We start from the raw sequence: 16,378 nt of genomic DNA on the forward strand, positions 1-16,378 counted from the left end.
GGACAGTGTATGACCACAGGAAAGAATGATGACCATAGGAACAGGACAGTGTATGGCCACAGGAAAGGATGATGACCACAGGAACAGGACAGTGTATGACCTGACAGGAAAGGATGATGACCACAGGAACAGGACAGTGTATGACCTGACAGGAAAGAATGATGACCACAGGAACAGGACAGTGTATGACCACAGGAAAGGATGATGACCACAGGAACAGGACAGTGTATGACCTGACAGGAAAGAATGATGACCACAGGAACAGGCCAGTGTATGACCTGACAGGAAAGGATGATGACCACAGGAACAGGACAGTGTATGGCCTGACAGGAAAGAATGATGACCACAGGAACAGGACAGTGTATGGCCTGACAGGAAAGAATGATGACCACAGGAACAGGACAGTGTATGACCTGACAGGAAAGAATGATGACCACAGGAACAGGACAGTGTATGACCTGACAGGAAAGGATGATGACCACAGGAACAGGACAGTGTATGACCACAGGAAAGGATGATGACCACAGGAACAGGACAGTGTATGACCTGACAGGAAAGGATGATGACCACAGGAACAGGACAGTGTATGACCTGACAGGAAAGGATGATGACCACAGGAACAGGACAGTGTATGACCACAGGAAAGGATGATGACCACAGGAACAGGACAGTGTATGACCTGATAGGGAAGAATGATGACCACAGGAACAGGACAGTGTATGACCTGACAGGAAAGGATGATGACCACAGGAACAGGACAGTGTATGACCACAGGAAAGGATGATGACCACAGGAACAGGACAGTGTATGACCTGACAGGAAAGAATGATGACCACAGGAACAGGCCAGTGTATGACCTGACAGGAAAGGATGATGACCACAGGAACAGGACAGTGTATGGCCTGACAGGAAAGAATGATGACCACAGGAACAGGACAGTGTATGACCTGACAGGAAAGGATGATGACCACAGGAACAGGACAGTGTATGACCTGACAGGAAAGGATGATGACCACAGGAACAGGACAGTGTATGACCACAGGAAAGAATGATGACCACAGGAACAGGACAGTGTATGACCTGACAGGAAAGGATGATGACCACAGGAACAGGACAGTGTATGACTACAGGAAAGGATGATGACCACAGGAACAGGACAGTGTATGACCACAGGAAAGGATGATGACCACAGGAACAGGACAGTGTATGACCTGACAGGAAAGGATGATGACCACAGGAACAGGCCAGTGTATGACCACAGGAAAGAATGATGACCACAGGAACAGGACAGTGTATGACCACAGGAAGAGGACACCATGGACAGGACACGTTGGGAGAGAGGTCGTGGTGTCTCTGTACTGGTCTGTCCAGGAGGAGTCAGAAACACAAGCAAGCAGGCAGACGCACATGCAGAAAAACACATACACAGACAGACACACAGACGCAAAAAAAAAAAAAAAAGAGTAGAAAACACACACACACACACACACACACACACACAGTCACACAGACAGATCCTGAGATGTCAAGCATGCTGCATGGGATGAGGACAAAGGAAAGCAGAGCCCACAGTGTTCAGGGACATATGGAAGACAATGACCACACTACTGACCATCAGCCACATCACACCACTGACCATCAGCCACATCACACCACTAAACATCACCCACATCACACCACTGACCATCAGCACACCACTGACCATCACCCACACCACACTACTGACCATCACCCACATCACACCACTAAACATCACCTACGTCACACCACTGACCATCATCCACATTACACCACTGATCATACCACTGACCATCACCCACACCACACTACTGACCATCACCCACACCACACACCATCACCCACATCACACCACTGATTACACCACTGACCATCACCCACATCACACCACTGACCATCACCCACATCACACCACTGACCATCACCCATGTCACACCAATGACCACATCACTGACCACACCACTGACCATCACCCATGTCACACCAATGACCACATCACTGACCACACCACTGACCATCACCCATGTCACACCAATGACCACACCACTGACCACACCACTGACCATCACCCATGTCACACCAATGACCACACCACTGACCATCACCCATGTCACACCAATGACCACACCACTGACCATCACTCACGGCATACCAATGACCATATCACTGACCACACCACTGACCATCACCCACGTCACAAAGAGAAAGGAGACCAAGACCACACCACTGACCGTTACCCACAAAATGGTGGTCATTTTGCATGGAAAAGGTCATTTGTAACAGGCCTGTCAACAAAACAAACATTACAACTGGGGTATCAACGCTCTTTAATAGCCCTGTCAGAACGGTCTGAAGCCTTTAGTTCCTCCACACAGTCTGAAGCCATTTGTGTCTCAACACACAGTCTGAAGCCTTTAGTTTAGTGTCTCCACACAGTCTGAAGCCATTTGTGTCTCAACACACAGTCTGAAGCCTTTAGTTTAGTGTCTCCACACAGTCTGAAGCCATTTGTGTCTCAACACAGTCTGAAACCATTTGTGTCTCAACACTCAGTCTGAAACCTTTAGTTTAATGTCTCCACACAGTCTGAAGCCATTTGTGTCTCAACACAGTCTGAAACCATTTGTGTCTCAACACACAGTCTGAATCCTTTAGTTTAGTGTCTCCACACAGTCTGAAGCCATTTGTATCTCAACACACAGTCTGAATCCTTTAATTTAGTGTCTCCATACAGTCTGAAGCCATCAGTATCTCCACACAGTCTGAAGCCATCAGTATCTCCACACAGTCTGAAGCCATCAGTGTATCCACACACAGTCTGAAGCCATCAGTATCTCCATACACAGTCTGAAGCCATTAGTGTCTCCACACACAGTCTGAAGCCATCAGTGTATCCACACACAGTCTGGAGCCATTAGTATCTCCACACAAGGTTTGAAGCTTTTAGTGTCTCAACACAGTATGAAGCCATTAGTTTAGTGTCTCCATACACAGTCTGAAGCCATCAGTGTCTCCACACAGTCTGAAGCCAGCAGTGTCTCCACACACAGTGTGAAGCCAGCAGTGTCTCCACATACAGTCTGAAACCATTAGTGTCTCAGTGTCTCCACCCACACAATCAGAAGCCATTAGTGTCATCACACACAGTCTGAAGCAATTAGTGTCATCACACACAGTCTGAAGCCATTAGTGTCTCCACACAGTCTGAAGCCTTTAGCACCTCAACACAGCCTTAAGCAATTAGTGTCTCCACACACAGTCTTAAGCCTTCTGTGTCTCCACACAATCTGAAGCCATTTGTGTCTCCACACAGTCTAAAGTCATTAGTGTCTCAGCGCACAGTCTGAAGCCTTTAGTTTAGTGCCTTCACACATATATATATTCACCTAACTAAAAATGTATACATCTATCCACCCAATCAAATTAAAAACAACTCAGACAATGGCTGCAATATTAGGAAAGTCATCAAAGTCCGTGCTGACATATGTTTGTATAGCAATCTGACCAGCTTAAAATATCCACAAAAGGTGGCAATATTCCTGAATGTGTATGCTGCACGCACACAAACACAAATTCACCATACTTTTCTTGAGCAATGATCATTGCTTTCAAAGCAACAGCTAAGCTGTGTTCTTTCAGTCAATATAATTGTGTGTGAAACCATCATGTATGTGTAATATTATGTTGCATGATGATCTTGTAAGTGTTCGAACATTTCACTGGGAAGAACTTGAAGACAAATAAAAAATATGAAAAAAAAGAACATGAATAAAAAAGACAAAAAAAGACAACAGACCAATATTTCAACCTCTGTCATGTTAGAATATGAAAGTGATTAAAATTGAAACAAAAAGAAAATAGCTTAAGGGGGAAAAAAAAGAAAGAATAGAAAACAACAACAAAACAGATTATAATAACAGGTCAAAAAAACAAAACACAACAAAAACAAATGCATATCTTAAAACACAAGTATATAAAAGTATCCATCCAACTATAAAAAAAAGAAAAGAAAAAGAAAACTCAGACAATGGTTGCAATATTCTACATATAAGTTATCAATGTCCTTGCTGACATATGTTTGTCAAAACACAGGTGTATAGCTATTCATATAACCAGTTAGAAATATCCACAAAAAGGCTGTGATATTCCTGGAAGCACACACACACACACACACACACACACACACACACACACACACACACACACACGCACCTCTATTGCATATTCTTTTGTCTCAACAATGAACGTTTCTTTCAGACAAAGCACAAAACAAGACCATGCAACATTGTAAAACGCCAACAGGTATAGGGTACCACAAAACCAAGCCTGGTGTCAACCAACACCCAACAGAGTTACGATGCTACAAAACCTTTATCGCTTGGTATCAACCAACACCCAACAGAATTATGATGCTACAAAACCTACAGCTTGGTATCAACCAACACCCAACAGAATTATGATGCTACAAAACCTACAGCTTGTTATCAACCAACACCCAACAGAATTATGATGCTACAAAACCTACAGCTTGTTATCAACCAACACCCAACAGAATTATGATGCTACAAAACCTACAGCTTGGTATCAACCAACACCCAACAGAATTATGATGCTACAAAACCTACAGCTTGGTATCAACCAACACCCAACAGAATTATGATGCTACAAAACCTACAGCTTGGTATCAACCAACACCCAACAGAATTATGATGCTACAAAACCTACAGCTTGTTATCAACCAACACCCAACAGAATTATGATGCTACAAAACCTACAGCTTGGTATCAACCAACACCCAACAGAATTATGATGCTACAAAACCTTTATAGCTTGGTATCAACCAACACCCAACAGAATTATGATGCTACAAAACCTACAGCTTGGTATCAACCAACACCCAACAGAATTATGATGCTACAAAACCTACAGCTTGGTATCAACCAACACCCAACAGAATTATGATGCTACAAAACCTTTATCGCTTGGTATCAACCAACACCCAACAGAATTATGATGCTACAAAACCTACAGCTTGGTATCAACCAACACCCAACAGAATTATGATGCTACAAAATCTTTATAGCTTGGTATCAACCAACACCCAACAGAATTATGATGCTACAAAATCTTTATAGCTTGGTATCAACCAACACCCAACAGAATTATGATGCTACAAAATCTTTATAGCTTGGTATAAACACAACACCCCACAGAAGTATAGTACAAAACCTTTAGCTTGGTTTCAACCAGTACCCCAACAAAACTATGATACCACAAAACCTTTGGCTGGAAATAAAATGTCTCTAATCATTAACACTCCATGGTGTAATAAATCAAATACATGATATGTTAGAAGCAAATGGAAATAAACTGAAACAAATACACAGTTGCCTTCTAAAAAAAAAAAAAAAGTTTTAAAAGTTTGTTTTTTTTACAAAGTGAACAATAACACCTCAAGTCAATTGATAAACAAAAATGAACAATTAAAAAAAACATCCAACACAACTAAAAACAATCCATTCAACTAAAGGCAAATTAGTCAATCTGAGATTTTTTTTAACTGACTAAAAATATAATAATAATAATAATAATAATAATAATAACAATAACAATAATAATATTATTATTATTATTATTACGAAACAGGGGCCTAGCATGGAGCCCTGAGGTACTCCTGACTCTACAGGCGCAAACTTGGACGTAGCACCGTCAACGACAACTGCCTGCATTCTGTTAGATAGGAAGCTTCGGATCCAGTTGTTAATGTGGCCGGTGATTCCATAGTGCTGCAGTTTGTAGGTCAGGAGTGAGTGGGACATCTTGTCGAAGGCTTTTGCAAAATCCATGACTGACATGTCAACCTGCTTGCCTTTTCCCCTGCTGTTTGTGATTTCGTCCATAAGACCTATCTGCTGGCTGACACAGGATCGTTTCTTTGTGAATCCGTGCTGTTCTCTGCAGAAGATGTTGTTTTTCTCCGCAAACATCATGATAGTGTGCATGATGATGTCCTCCAGGAGTTTCCCAGGTATGCTTGATAGCGAAATGGGTCTGAAAGTCTCTGGCCTGTAGTGTTCACTTTTTTTAAAATAGGTGAGATGTGGGCTGTTCTCCAGTCTTGCGGGACTACCCCGGAGTTCAGAGAGGACTGGAAGGGTAGCATGAGGGACAGAGCGAGTTCGTCAGCCAGCTCCTTGAGGATTCTGGGGCTGATGCCGTCAGGGCCTGGAGCCTTCCTGGTTTTCAGGTCCTTTAGGAGCTTCTTGACGCTCTTCTCCGTGATGGTATGTTGGTGCAGGTTTGTCCACCAGGGTTTAGGCTGAGCCCGGTCCGCGTCGGAAATTCTTCCGGCGAGCAGGGCGAACTCTTACTAAATACTGACTGAAACGGGTTGTTCAGAGCTTCTGCCTGACCCTGGGCATCCGTGATGAGCTGACCATCGACCTTCAAGAGACAGATGTTGGTCGATTCCATCCGTTTTGCCTTCACGTAGGCCCAGAAGTTCTTTGACACCTTACCGCCTTCTTCTTTGTTGTCTTCAACGAGGTGCGATGTGAAGGTCCAATAGTTTCTGCGAAGTTGGGGTTGGACTTGGTGCTTCAGTGCTTTGAGTTCCTGGAGGTGTCCTGGGTCGCCAGATTTCTTCCATCTCTTGTAGGCTCTGTCCCTCTTCTTAGTTTCTTGGAGTTGTTGTCCATCCAGGGCTTTCCATATTTGGCTTTTGGGGTGACATGGGGAATGTGGGTGTAGACAATGGAGTGCAGGCCCTCTTTGAACATGGTCCAGATCACTTCAGTATCGCTGTCAATGCTTAAGGAGCTGACAATGGAGTTTGAGAGATCCTGGGCAGCAGAGCGAAGAGCAGGCCAGTCCGCTTGGTTATAGCGGGGGACTAGTCAGTTGGTGTTGTTTCGTCGCTCTGGCGGGATCTGGAACTCCATGTACACTGCGAAGTGGTCTGAGATTCCCGGCACACCTTCAATCCTTGGGACCAGCGCCGGATGGTTTGTTACAAAGAGGTCAAGGGTATTGGACTCTCTGGTGGGGAAGGTGACCATCTGTTGTAACCCATGGTCGTTCAGGAGGTCCAGGAACTTCGTGTGCAGTCTGGGGTAGACATTTGGGGGTTTTAGGCTGCAGGTGGTCCAGTCCAGAGAGGGCAAGTTGAAATCTCCCCCTATTACCAAGTAGGCATTCAGCGGGCTGACATGCTGGATGGCAGAGGCAAAACATTCTAGGCTAACTTCATCACCATCATCTGGTTTATAGTAAGCACCAACGATGAGATCTTTCTTGCCTTTGAGCTTGATCTTAGCGAACACTAGCTCGCAGCCAGGGGCGGATAGCTCTGGGACTTCATGGTGCTTCAGATGGTTTGCTACTGCAACAATGCAGCTTCTGCCAGCACGATTTCTGTCACATCTATACGACTTGTAGTGTGGTGGCAGGATTTCACTGATGTCTGGGTCAAGTCGTGTCTCAGTTGCAATGATAACATCTGGCTTTGTTGTCTCTATCAGGTTTAACATACCTGGAAGATTTTTCAGGCTGGACCGGGTGTTGACATTGAGGAAGTGGAGCGGGCGGTTCTGCTTGTTTTGACGTGCCTGTTGAGTTGGGGTAGATGTGTGGAGGGGTTGAAAGGTCGTTTCTGTGGGAGACGGTAGGGAGGCATAGAAAAACTGTGTTGTCTTACCGACATCATGCAAGTCAAAGGGTGTCAGGCTATAGTTTGCACATTCACAGATCAAGCATCTCCAGATCACACTCGAGTCTCCAAGCTGGCCAATGCTCTGGCAGTGGGTGTGGAACCATTGTCCACAACCTTCACAGTAGTAGCTCAAGGAGGCGTCACTGCGTTCGGACAAATCCATATACGCTACACCACATCTGCCAAGCAGATGCCTGACCAGCAGCGTAACCCAACGCGCTTAGTCAGACCTTCACAGGCGACCCCTCGGTCGAAGCTTGTAACTAGCACGTCGCAAGTGCCGCAGGCAAAGCCTGATGCTTCAGCTGTTTGGGGCTCGTCTTTGGCAGCTGAGACTGTCTGACCTAGACATAACCACAATGACGAGGGCATAGATGGCACAGCAAGTCAACCAGTGACTTCTCCTATGCTGTATGCTGACAGTTCCATTGTAACATCTGTGGATGAGGGAGGAGGGTGGCAACAGAAAGAGCAAGTGGGTTGGAATGTACTCACTTGTGATCACTCGGAAGAAAATACGCTGGGATGGAAAGACAGCGTTGAGAATGATGCGTGGTGAGATTAACACACAGAGGACGCCATCTTGGAAAATCAAAAGCCAAAAGGACGAGGCTAACTTGATGAATTTAAACATACGCACCTCCGTCTCCAGACAGATGCGGCAGTTTGAGGTTAGATTTCAATCTGACCAGGATGAGGGGGAAAAGGAATTTAGAGCGGGGAGGGGTTTTGGAGGAGGGGAGCTATGAAAAAATCGAAAATGGGATAGCGCTGACTACACCACACAGCCGACTCTCATGACCCGGAACCCAAGCCACTGAACCCAATGATGACCTACTAACTGTTACCATGTGGACGAAGCTCAACTGGTATGGAAACAGAACCCAAGCCACTGAACCCAATGATGACCTACTAACTGTTACCATGAGGAGGAAGCTTAACTGGTATGGAAACAGAACCCAAGCCACTGAACCCAATGATGACCTACTAACTGTTACCATGTGGACGAAGCTCAACTGGTATGGAAACAGAACCCAAGCCACTGAACCCAATGATGACCTACTAACTGTTACCATGTGGACGAAGCTCAAATGGTATGGAAACAGAACCCAAGCCACTGAACCCAATGATGACCTACTAACTGTTACCATGAGGACGAAGCTCAACTGGTATGGAAACAGAACCCAAGCCACTGAACCCAATGATGACCTACTAACTGTTACCATGTGGACGAAGCTCAACTGGTATGGAAACAGAACCCAAGCCACTGAACCCAATGATGACCTACTAACTGTTACCATGAGGACGAAGCTCAACTGCTATGGAAACAGAACCCAAGCCACTGAACCCAATGATGACCTACTAACTGTTACCATGAGGAGGAAGCTCAAAATTGTATGGAAACAGAACCCAAGCCACTGAACCCAATGATGACCTACTAACTGTTACCATGAGGACGAAGCTCAACTGGATGGAAACAGAACCCAAGCCACTGAACCCAATGATGACCTACTAACTGTTACCATGAGGAGGAAGCTCAAAATTGTATGGAAACAGAACCCAAGCCACTGAACCCAATGATGACCTACTAACTGTTACAATGTGGATGAAGCTCAACTGCTATGGAAACAGAACCCAAGCCACTGAACCCAATGATGACCTACTAACTTTTACCATGAGGAGGAAGCTCAAAATTGTATGGAAACGGAACCCAAGCCACTGAACCCAATGATGACCTACTAACTGTTACAATGTGGATGAAGCTCAACTGGTATGGAAACAGAACCCAAGCCACTGAACCCAATGATGACCTACTAACTGTTACCATGAGGACGAAGCTCAAAATTGTATGGAAACAGAACCCAAGCCACTGAACCCAATGATGACCTACTAACTGTTACCATGTGGACGAAGCTCAACTGGTATGGAAACAGAACCCAAGCCGCTGAACCCAATGATGACCTACTAACTGTTACCATGAGGACGAAGCTCAACTGGTATGGAAATAGAACCCAAGCCACTGAACCCAATGATGACCTACTAACTGTTACCATGAGGAGGAAGCTCAAAATTGTATGGAAACAGAACCCAAGCCACTGAACCCAATGATGACCTACTAACTGTTACCATGAGGACGAAGCTCAACTGGTATGGAAACGTCACAAGAACCAACAGGCTCTCAAAGACCATTCTGCAGGGCACTGTACCAGGCAGTAGGAAGAGAGGGAGGCAAAAGAAAATGTGGCAGAACAACATCAAAGAATGGACAGACCTGAATTTCACAGGTTCCCAGAGGGCTGTGAGAGACAGGAACCAACAGACAGAACTGATCTGGAAATCATCTGTGGTGATCTGACCACCCTCCACTGAGTTATGGAACAGGTGAAGGTGAAGGACACTGTCAGAGTACGACAGAAAGTCATGCATATTTCAAGTGACAGCAGCCATTCTGGCAAATTATTATCTTCTTCTACATTCAGGCAAACGCTTCAGAGTCCCTGAACTCAAAACAAACAGAATGAAATACAGTTTTATTCCATGGTCTGTTAAACAATAGTGATTAACAATTAAGTATGCCAAAGTATACATGTGTATCATATGACATTTTACTTTGAATATATCACTGAATAGCACTTTTTTTACATAATGTCTATGTTTAATTATGTTTTATGCCTTTGGCTGTGATTGTTCCACGTGTATGGCTGTCATTAGTGTATGTGTGATTTACTCTAAGTTAACTTTAATATTTTGTATGTCCGCTGTGATTACTGCGTGTGTGTGAATGTGATTATTGTATGTGGGATTTACTTTAAGTCAGTATTCATGTTTTTATGTCTTCTGTGTAATCCAGTGAATGACTTTGATTTCCGTATGTTGTTCATGTTTGACACCCACCACAAGTTAATTTCTCTCTGGAGATAATAAAGTATTCTGTATTCTGTGAATCAATATATAGATAGACTTAGAAACAACAGTGATGTCATATATATAAAAAAAAATATATATATATATATATATATATATATATTTTTTTTTTTTAAGCCTTGTCCCCTTAGGATGGTGTTTTGCTAATCTGTGTGTCTGTGTGTGAGGGCGAGGCCCCCTTGGGATGATGTTTAGCTAATCTGTGTGTGAGGGCGAGGCCCCCTTGGGATGATGTTTAGCTAATCTGTGTGTGAGGGCGAGGCCCCCTTGGGATGATGTTTAGCTAATCTGTGTGTGAGGACGAGGCCCCCTTGGGATGATGTTTAGCTAATCTGTGTGTGAGGGTGAGGCCCCCTTGGGATGATGTTTAGCTAATCTGTGTGTGAGGGCGAGGTCCCCTTGGAATGGTGTTTGTACCAGGAGCGCACAGTGTGGTCCATCAGGAAGTTTACGCTGCGGTCTATGGGGTGGACGATGAAGGGGATACAACCCAGACCCACAGCAGTCGTCCCCCATTTGCGCAGGGGTGGAGGGAGGGAAGTGGATCGGGCCAGGACCCAGCCCGTCAGGAAACAGATGCGGTTGATGGTGAATCCTGGGATGGCTATTGAAGCCAGGCCTTGCCAGATCAGTGTGTCTGTGAAGGCCACCACAGGGGACCCTGGCTTGGCCATTGATGGGGACCGTGCTTTCTGAAAACAGAGGACCGTGCTTTCTGAAAACAGAGGACCGTGCTTTCTGAAAACAGAGGACCGTGCTTTCTGAAAACAGAGGACTGTGCTTTCTTAAAACAGAAGATCTTACTATCTGAAAACAGAAGACTGTGCTTTCTGAAAACAGAGGACCGTGCTTTCTGAAAACAACACTGTGCTTTCTGAAAACAGAGGACCGTGCTTTCTGAAAACAGAAGACCTTGCTTTCTGAAAACAGAGGACTGTGCTTTCTGAAAACAGAGGACTGTGCTTTCTGAAAACAGAGGACTGTGCTTTCTGAAAATAGGGGATTGTGCTTTCCAAAAACAGAGGGCCGTACTTTCTGAAAACAGAGGACTGCTTTCTGAAAACAGAGGACTGTGCTTTCCGAAAATAGGGGATTGTTCTTTCTGAAAACAGTGGACTGTGCTTTCTGAAAACAGAGGACTGTGCTTTCTGAAAATAGGGGATTGTGATTTCTGAAAACAGAGGACTGTGCTTTCTGAAAACAGTTCACACTGAAACATTGAAAGTCAGTCTGCTGCCTTCAACTATATCATGGCAAGAAAACTTCCACATCACCTACCTTTAAAATGCTTTACAGTTCATGCACACATGCAGGCACACACAAACACAAGCTCACACTAACAAAACAAAATAATAACACACCCTAAAAAGTCACTGCAGCACTTTTTTCGGTTTTATAAATGCAACATGTGTCATTGTTATCATAAATATGACAAGCTAAGTTTTGCTACTTAAGGGACAAAACCTATTAAAATTGCACAGCTGCAGCCTACCTGAAGTTATCCCCCTTGGACTGTTGCACACTGCATTTTCCGCCAACATTTGAAGGGTGCACAGACAGCGGGTCTCCTCCAGTTATATCATATATATCATGTGTATTCACAGTGGCTTTTACCATCTAATGCCTTTTTTTCAGAACTTCTTCAGAAGCACAACAGTAAATACTCCACATGACTACCATCAACCAGAGCTTGACATCTGATTCCAGTGTTCTGCTGTACCTGTTTTGCTCCACTGACACCTTGCTGTTTGCCTTGACTGCTGTTTTCATCAGACTGGTTACTGACTTGTGCTGCCAACACTATATCTATACTGACACCTTGCTGTTTGCCTTGACTGCTGTTTTCATCAGACTGGTTACTGACTTGTGCTGCCAACACTATATCTATACTGACACCTTGCTGTTTGCCTTGACTGCTGTTTTCATCAGACTGGTTACTGACTTGTGCTGCCAACACTATATCTATACTGACACCTTGCTGTTTGCCTTGACTGCTGTTTTTGTCAGACTGGTTACTGACTTGTGCTGCCAACACTATATCTATACTGACACCTTGCTGTTTGCCTTGACTGCTGTTTTCATCAGACTGGTTACTGACTTGTGCTGCCAACACTATACCTTTACAGTGTTTTTGCACATACACGGCTATTCCGCTGTGTCCGGAATGAGTGGCATCTCTTCTGAATAAGGGTTTGTTTGGAATCACAACCATATAATGGCCTAGAGCCGTGTGGACAGGACACCAGGTGTGCAGGTACAGCAGCAGGGAGGGAGGGTGTGGTTACCTGACACTCTCGCCATCCTTTGTCAGTAGCATCGGCCAACATGTAGCAGCTGGCTACACCATAGCTCAGCCACACCCACCGAACCCTGACCAGCGCTCGGAACGCCTCACCCACTTCGTTGGCATAGCCTGCAGCAACACACAACACACAGACTGAGGATTGCAGCAACACACAACACACACAGACTGAGGATTGCAGCAACACACAACACAGACAGACTGAGGATTGCAGCAACACACAACATCAACACAGACAAACTGAGGATTGCAGCAACACACAACATCAACACACACAGACTCAGGATTGCAGCAACACACAACATCAACACACACAGACTGAGGATTGCAGCAACACACGACACACACAGACTCAGGATTGCAGCAACACACAACACACACAGACTGAGGACTACAGCAATACACAACATCAACACAGGCAGACTGAGGATTGCAGCAACACACAACATCAACACACACAGACTCAGGATTGCAGCAACACACAACATCAACACACACAGACTCAGGATTGCAGCAATACACAACACACACAGACTGAGGATTGCAGCAACACACAACACACACAGACTGAGGATTGCAGCAACACACAACACACACAGACTGAGGATTGCAGCAACACACAACACACACAGACTGAGGATTGCAGCAACACACAACACAGGAGGACAGACTGAGGATTGCAGCAACACACAACACACACAGACTGAGGATTGCAGCAACACACAACACAGGAGGACAGACTGAGGATTGCAATACACAACATCAACACACACACACTGAGGATTGCAGCAACACACAACACAGGCAGACTGAGGATTGCAGCAACACACAACACAGGCAGACTGAGGATTGCAGCAACACACAACACACAACACAGACAGACTGAGGATTGCAATACACAACATCAACACAGACAGACTGAGGATTGCAGCAATACACAATGTCAACACAGGCAAACTGAGGATTGCAGCAACACACAACACACAACACAGACAGACTGAGGATTGCAGCAACACACAACACAGACAGACTCAGGATTGCAGCAACACACAACACACACACAGACTGAGGATTGCAGCAACACACAACACACACAGACTGAGGATTGCAGCAACACAGAACTGAGGATTGCAGCAACACACCACACAGACAGACTCAGGATTGCAGCAACACATAAGTCATAACATCAACACATGATCACGATGATGACTGAGGATTGAAGAAACACTCAACATCAACACAGACTCACTGAGGATTGCAGCAACACTCAGCATTAACAGTGCCTGAGGATTACAGCAAAACACAGTGCATGGTGACTGAGGACTGCCACAACACACAGCACAGACTGACTGAGGACTGCACTTGCAGCAACACTCAACATCAACACATGGTGATTGAGGATTGCAGCAACACTCAACATCAACACATGGTGATTGAGGATTGCAGCAACACTCAACATCAACACATGGTGATTGAGGATTGCAGCAACACTCAACATCAGCAACACAGTAGTAGCAGTAGTAGTACTAGCAGTAAGTAGTAGTAGTAGTAGTAGCAGTAAGTAGTAGTAGTAGTAGTAGAAGTAGTATTTTCATTATTATCATTCTTCTTGTCATTATTATCAATATTATTATCACTAATTATTATTATTAATTATCAATACTATAATTATGATTAATGTTGTTGCTATTATATGTGTGTGCATGTGCATGTGTGTGCATACTAATGCGTGTTTGCATGTGTATGTGTGTGTGTGTGTGTGTGTGTTAAATGGTGTTGTACAAAAAAATGTGTGTGTGTGTGTGTGTCACGTATGTGTGTGTGTGTGTGTGTGTGTGTTAAATGGTGTTGAGCGAGCCGAGGACACCAAGAGAGTTTGAACTATTTGTGTGTGTGTGTGTGTGTGTGTGTGTGTGTGTGTGTGTGTGTGTGTGTGTGTGTGTATTATTTTATTGATTATATATATACAGATCCAATGGATAAACTCATAAAGAGCTCTCTGAAGGGCCGAAGAAAACTCAGTCCTTTGGAGCTAGATGTAAGATTCCAATGGATGAGTGTCCTCAAGAGCAAAACTAAAACCACAATCCTCATTGCCACCACTCAACAAATTTGATGTGTGAGAAGGCAATGAAATTGAAAGAGAAGGTGGGGGTTAGTATAAATAGTAAATTACATACATACATATGTATATAATATATATATATATATATATATATATATATATATATATATATATATATACTGGGTTAATCCATGTTGCTTCATCATTTTTCTTCAGGTTATATCAGACATCTTTTTCTTCTTTCTTTCTTTGTGGGCTGCAACTCCCAGGTTAACTCAGGTGTGTCACATACCATGATACCAGTGGTGCTTTTAGGTGCAAATACTCACAGGTTAACTCAGGTGTGTCACATACCAGTGGTGTTTTTAGGTGTATGACCGTTTCTACCACACCATGTAGGCAGCCATACTCCATTTTGGAGAGGGGTTATATGCTGGGTATGTTCTTGTTTCCCATAACCCACTGAATGCTGATATCAATTACAAGATTTTTAACATTCATATATTTGATCTTCTGCAAGTCTATACACAAGATGGGCTGTTTAGACACAAGCACTGGGTAACTGGTGTGTATATGTTATGTATGTTGACATGAGATAAGAGATCAGAAAAATCTCCACCCTGGCTTATTTCATTAAGTACTCTGAAACCAGGAAACAAATTTATGAAACTCAGGTGATTATCCAATGCTCTAACTGTTCTGTCATTACACCCATCATCAACTGCTACAGTATGTGTTTTGTACACAATCTGTCTTTATATGTTGGCAAATCCTCTAATTATCTACTAATCTAGTGTGCTATCACAAACTACTACTACTGTTACGCTCTTGAGTCACACACACACACACACAGAGAGAGAGAGAGAGAGAGAGAGAGAGAGAGAGAGAGAGAGAGAACATAATGCCTACCACAATATCTGATGAGGGAATCTTTGAATACGTCATAATGATCGTTTGGTGTCGTGTTGGCAATGATGCTGACAACAGCACGTACACACACAAGCTTGAAAACCGGACTTGAGCTTAAAAATAAAGTGCCAACCCCAAATGGCGCTGTCCAAAGATGCAAAAGCAAACACGTGTTTGAGGTTTGTCCTGTCCAAATCAAACTTCAAGGTGAACTCTCCTCCAAATGTTAATCCTTTCACATGACACAGTGGACAGTGAATGACAGAAGCCTTTTTTCAAACATGCACACACAATTCAGCCGACGCAGCAAATCATGCACACGGTTTTTTTGTTTTGTTTTGTTTTACAGGCAGCAAACTAAAAATCGAAATCCTGTGTCTCTCGGAGACAGTTAGGTGACATGTGTACCAGGGGAAATCACTCGATAAAGAGCTTAGAGAATAACGCC

The 16,378-nt window shown here is 44.1% G+C and overlaps 1 protein-coding gene across 1 annotated transcript; it reads right to left on the reverse strand.

The window, feature by feature from the left end:
* Positions 1-8,829: 8,829 nt before the first annotated feature.
* On the reverse strand, positions 8,830-16,324 carry LOC143287946 (mitochondrial fission process protein 1-like). The gene is made up of 3 exons (XM_076596188.1): positions 15,931-16,324; positions 12,940-13,067; positions 8,830-11,346 (listed from the first exon to the last, which is right to left on the reverse strand). Exons 2-3 carry the CDS (start codon positions 12,979-12,981, stop codon positions 11,026-11,028), a joined length of 363 nt encoding a protein of 120 aa, XP_076452303.1. The 5' UTR covers positions 12,982-13,067; positions 15,931-16,324; the 3' UTR covers positions 8,830-11,025.
* Positions 16,325-16,378: the final 54 nt, after the last annotated feature.

Source organism: Babylonia areolata, chromosome 12 (assembly GCF_041734735.1).
Source record: "Babylonia areolata isolate BAREFJ2019XMU chromosome 12, ASM4173473v1, whole genome shotgun sequence".
Taxonomy (NCBI): domain Eukaryota; kingdom Metazoa; phylum Mollusca; class Gastropoda; order Neogastropoda; family Buccinidae; genus Babylonia; species Babylonia areolata.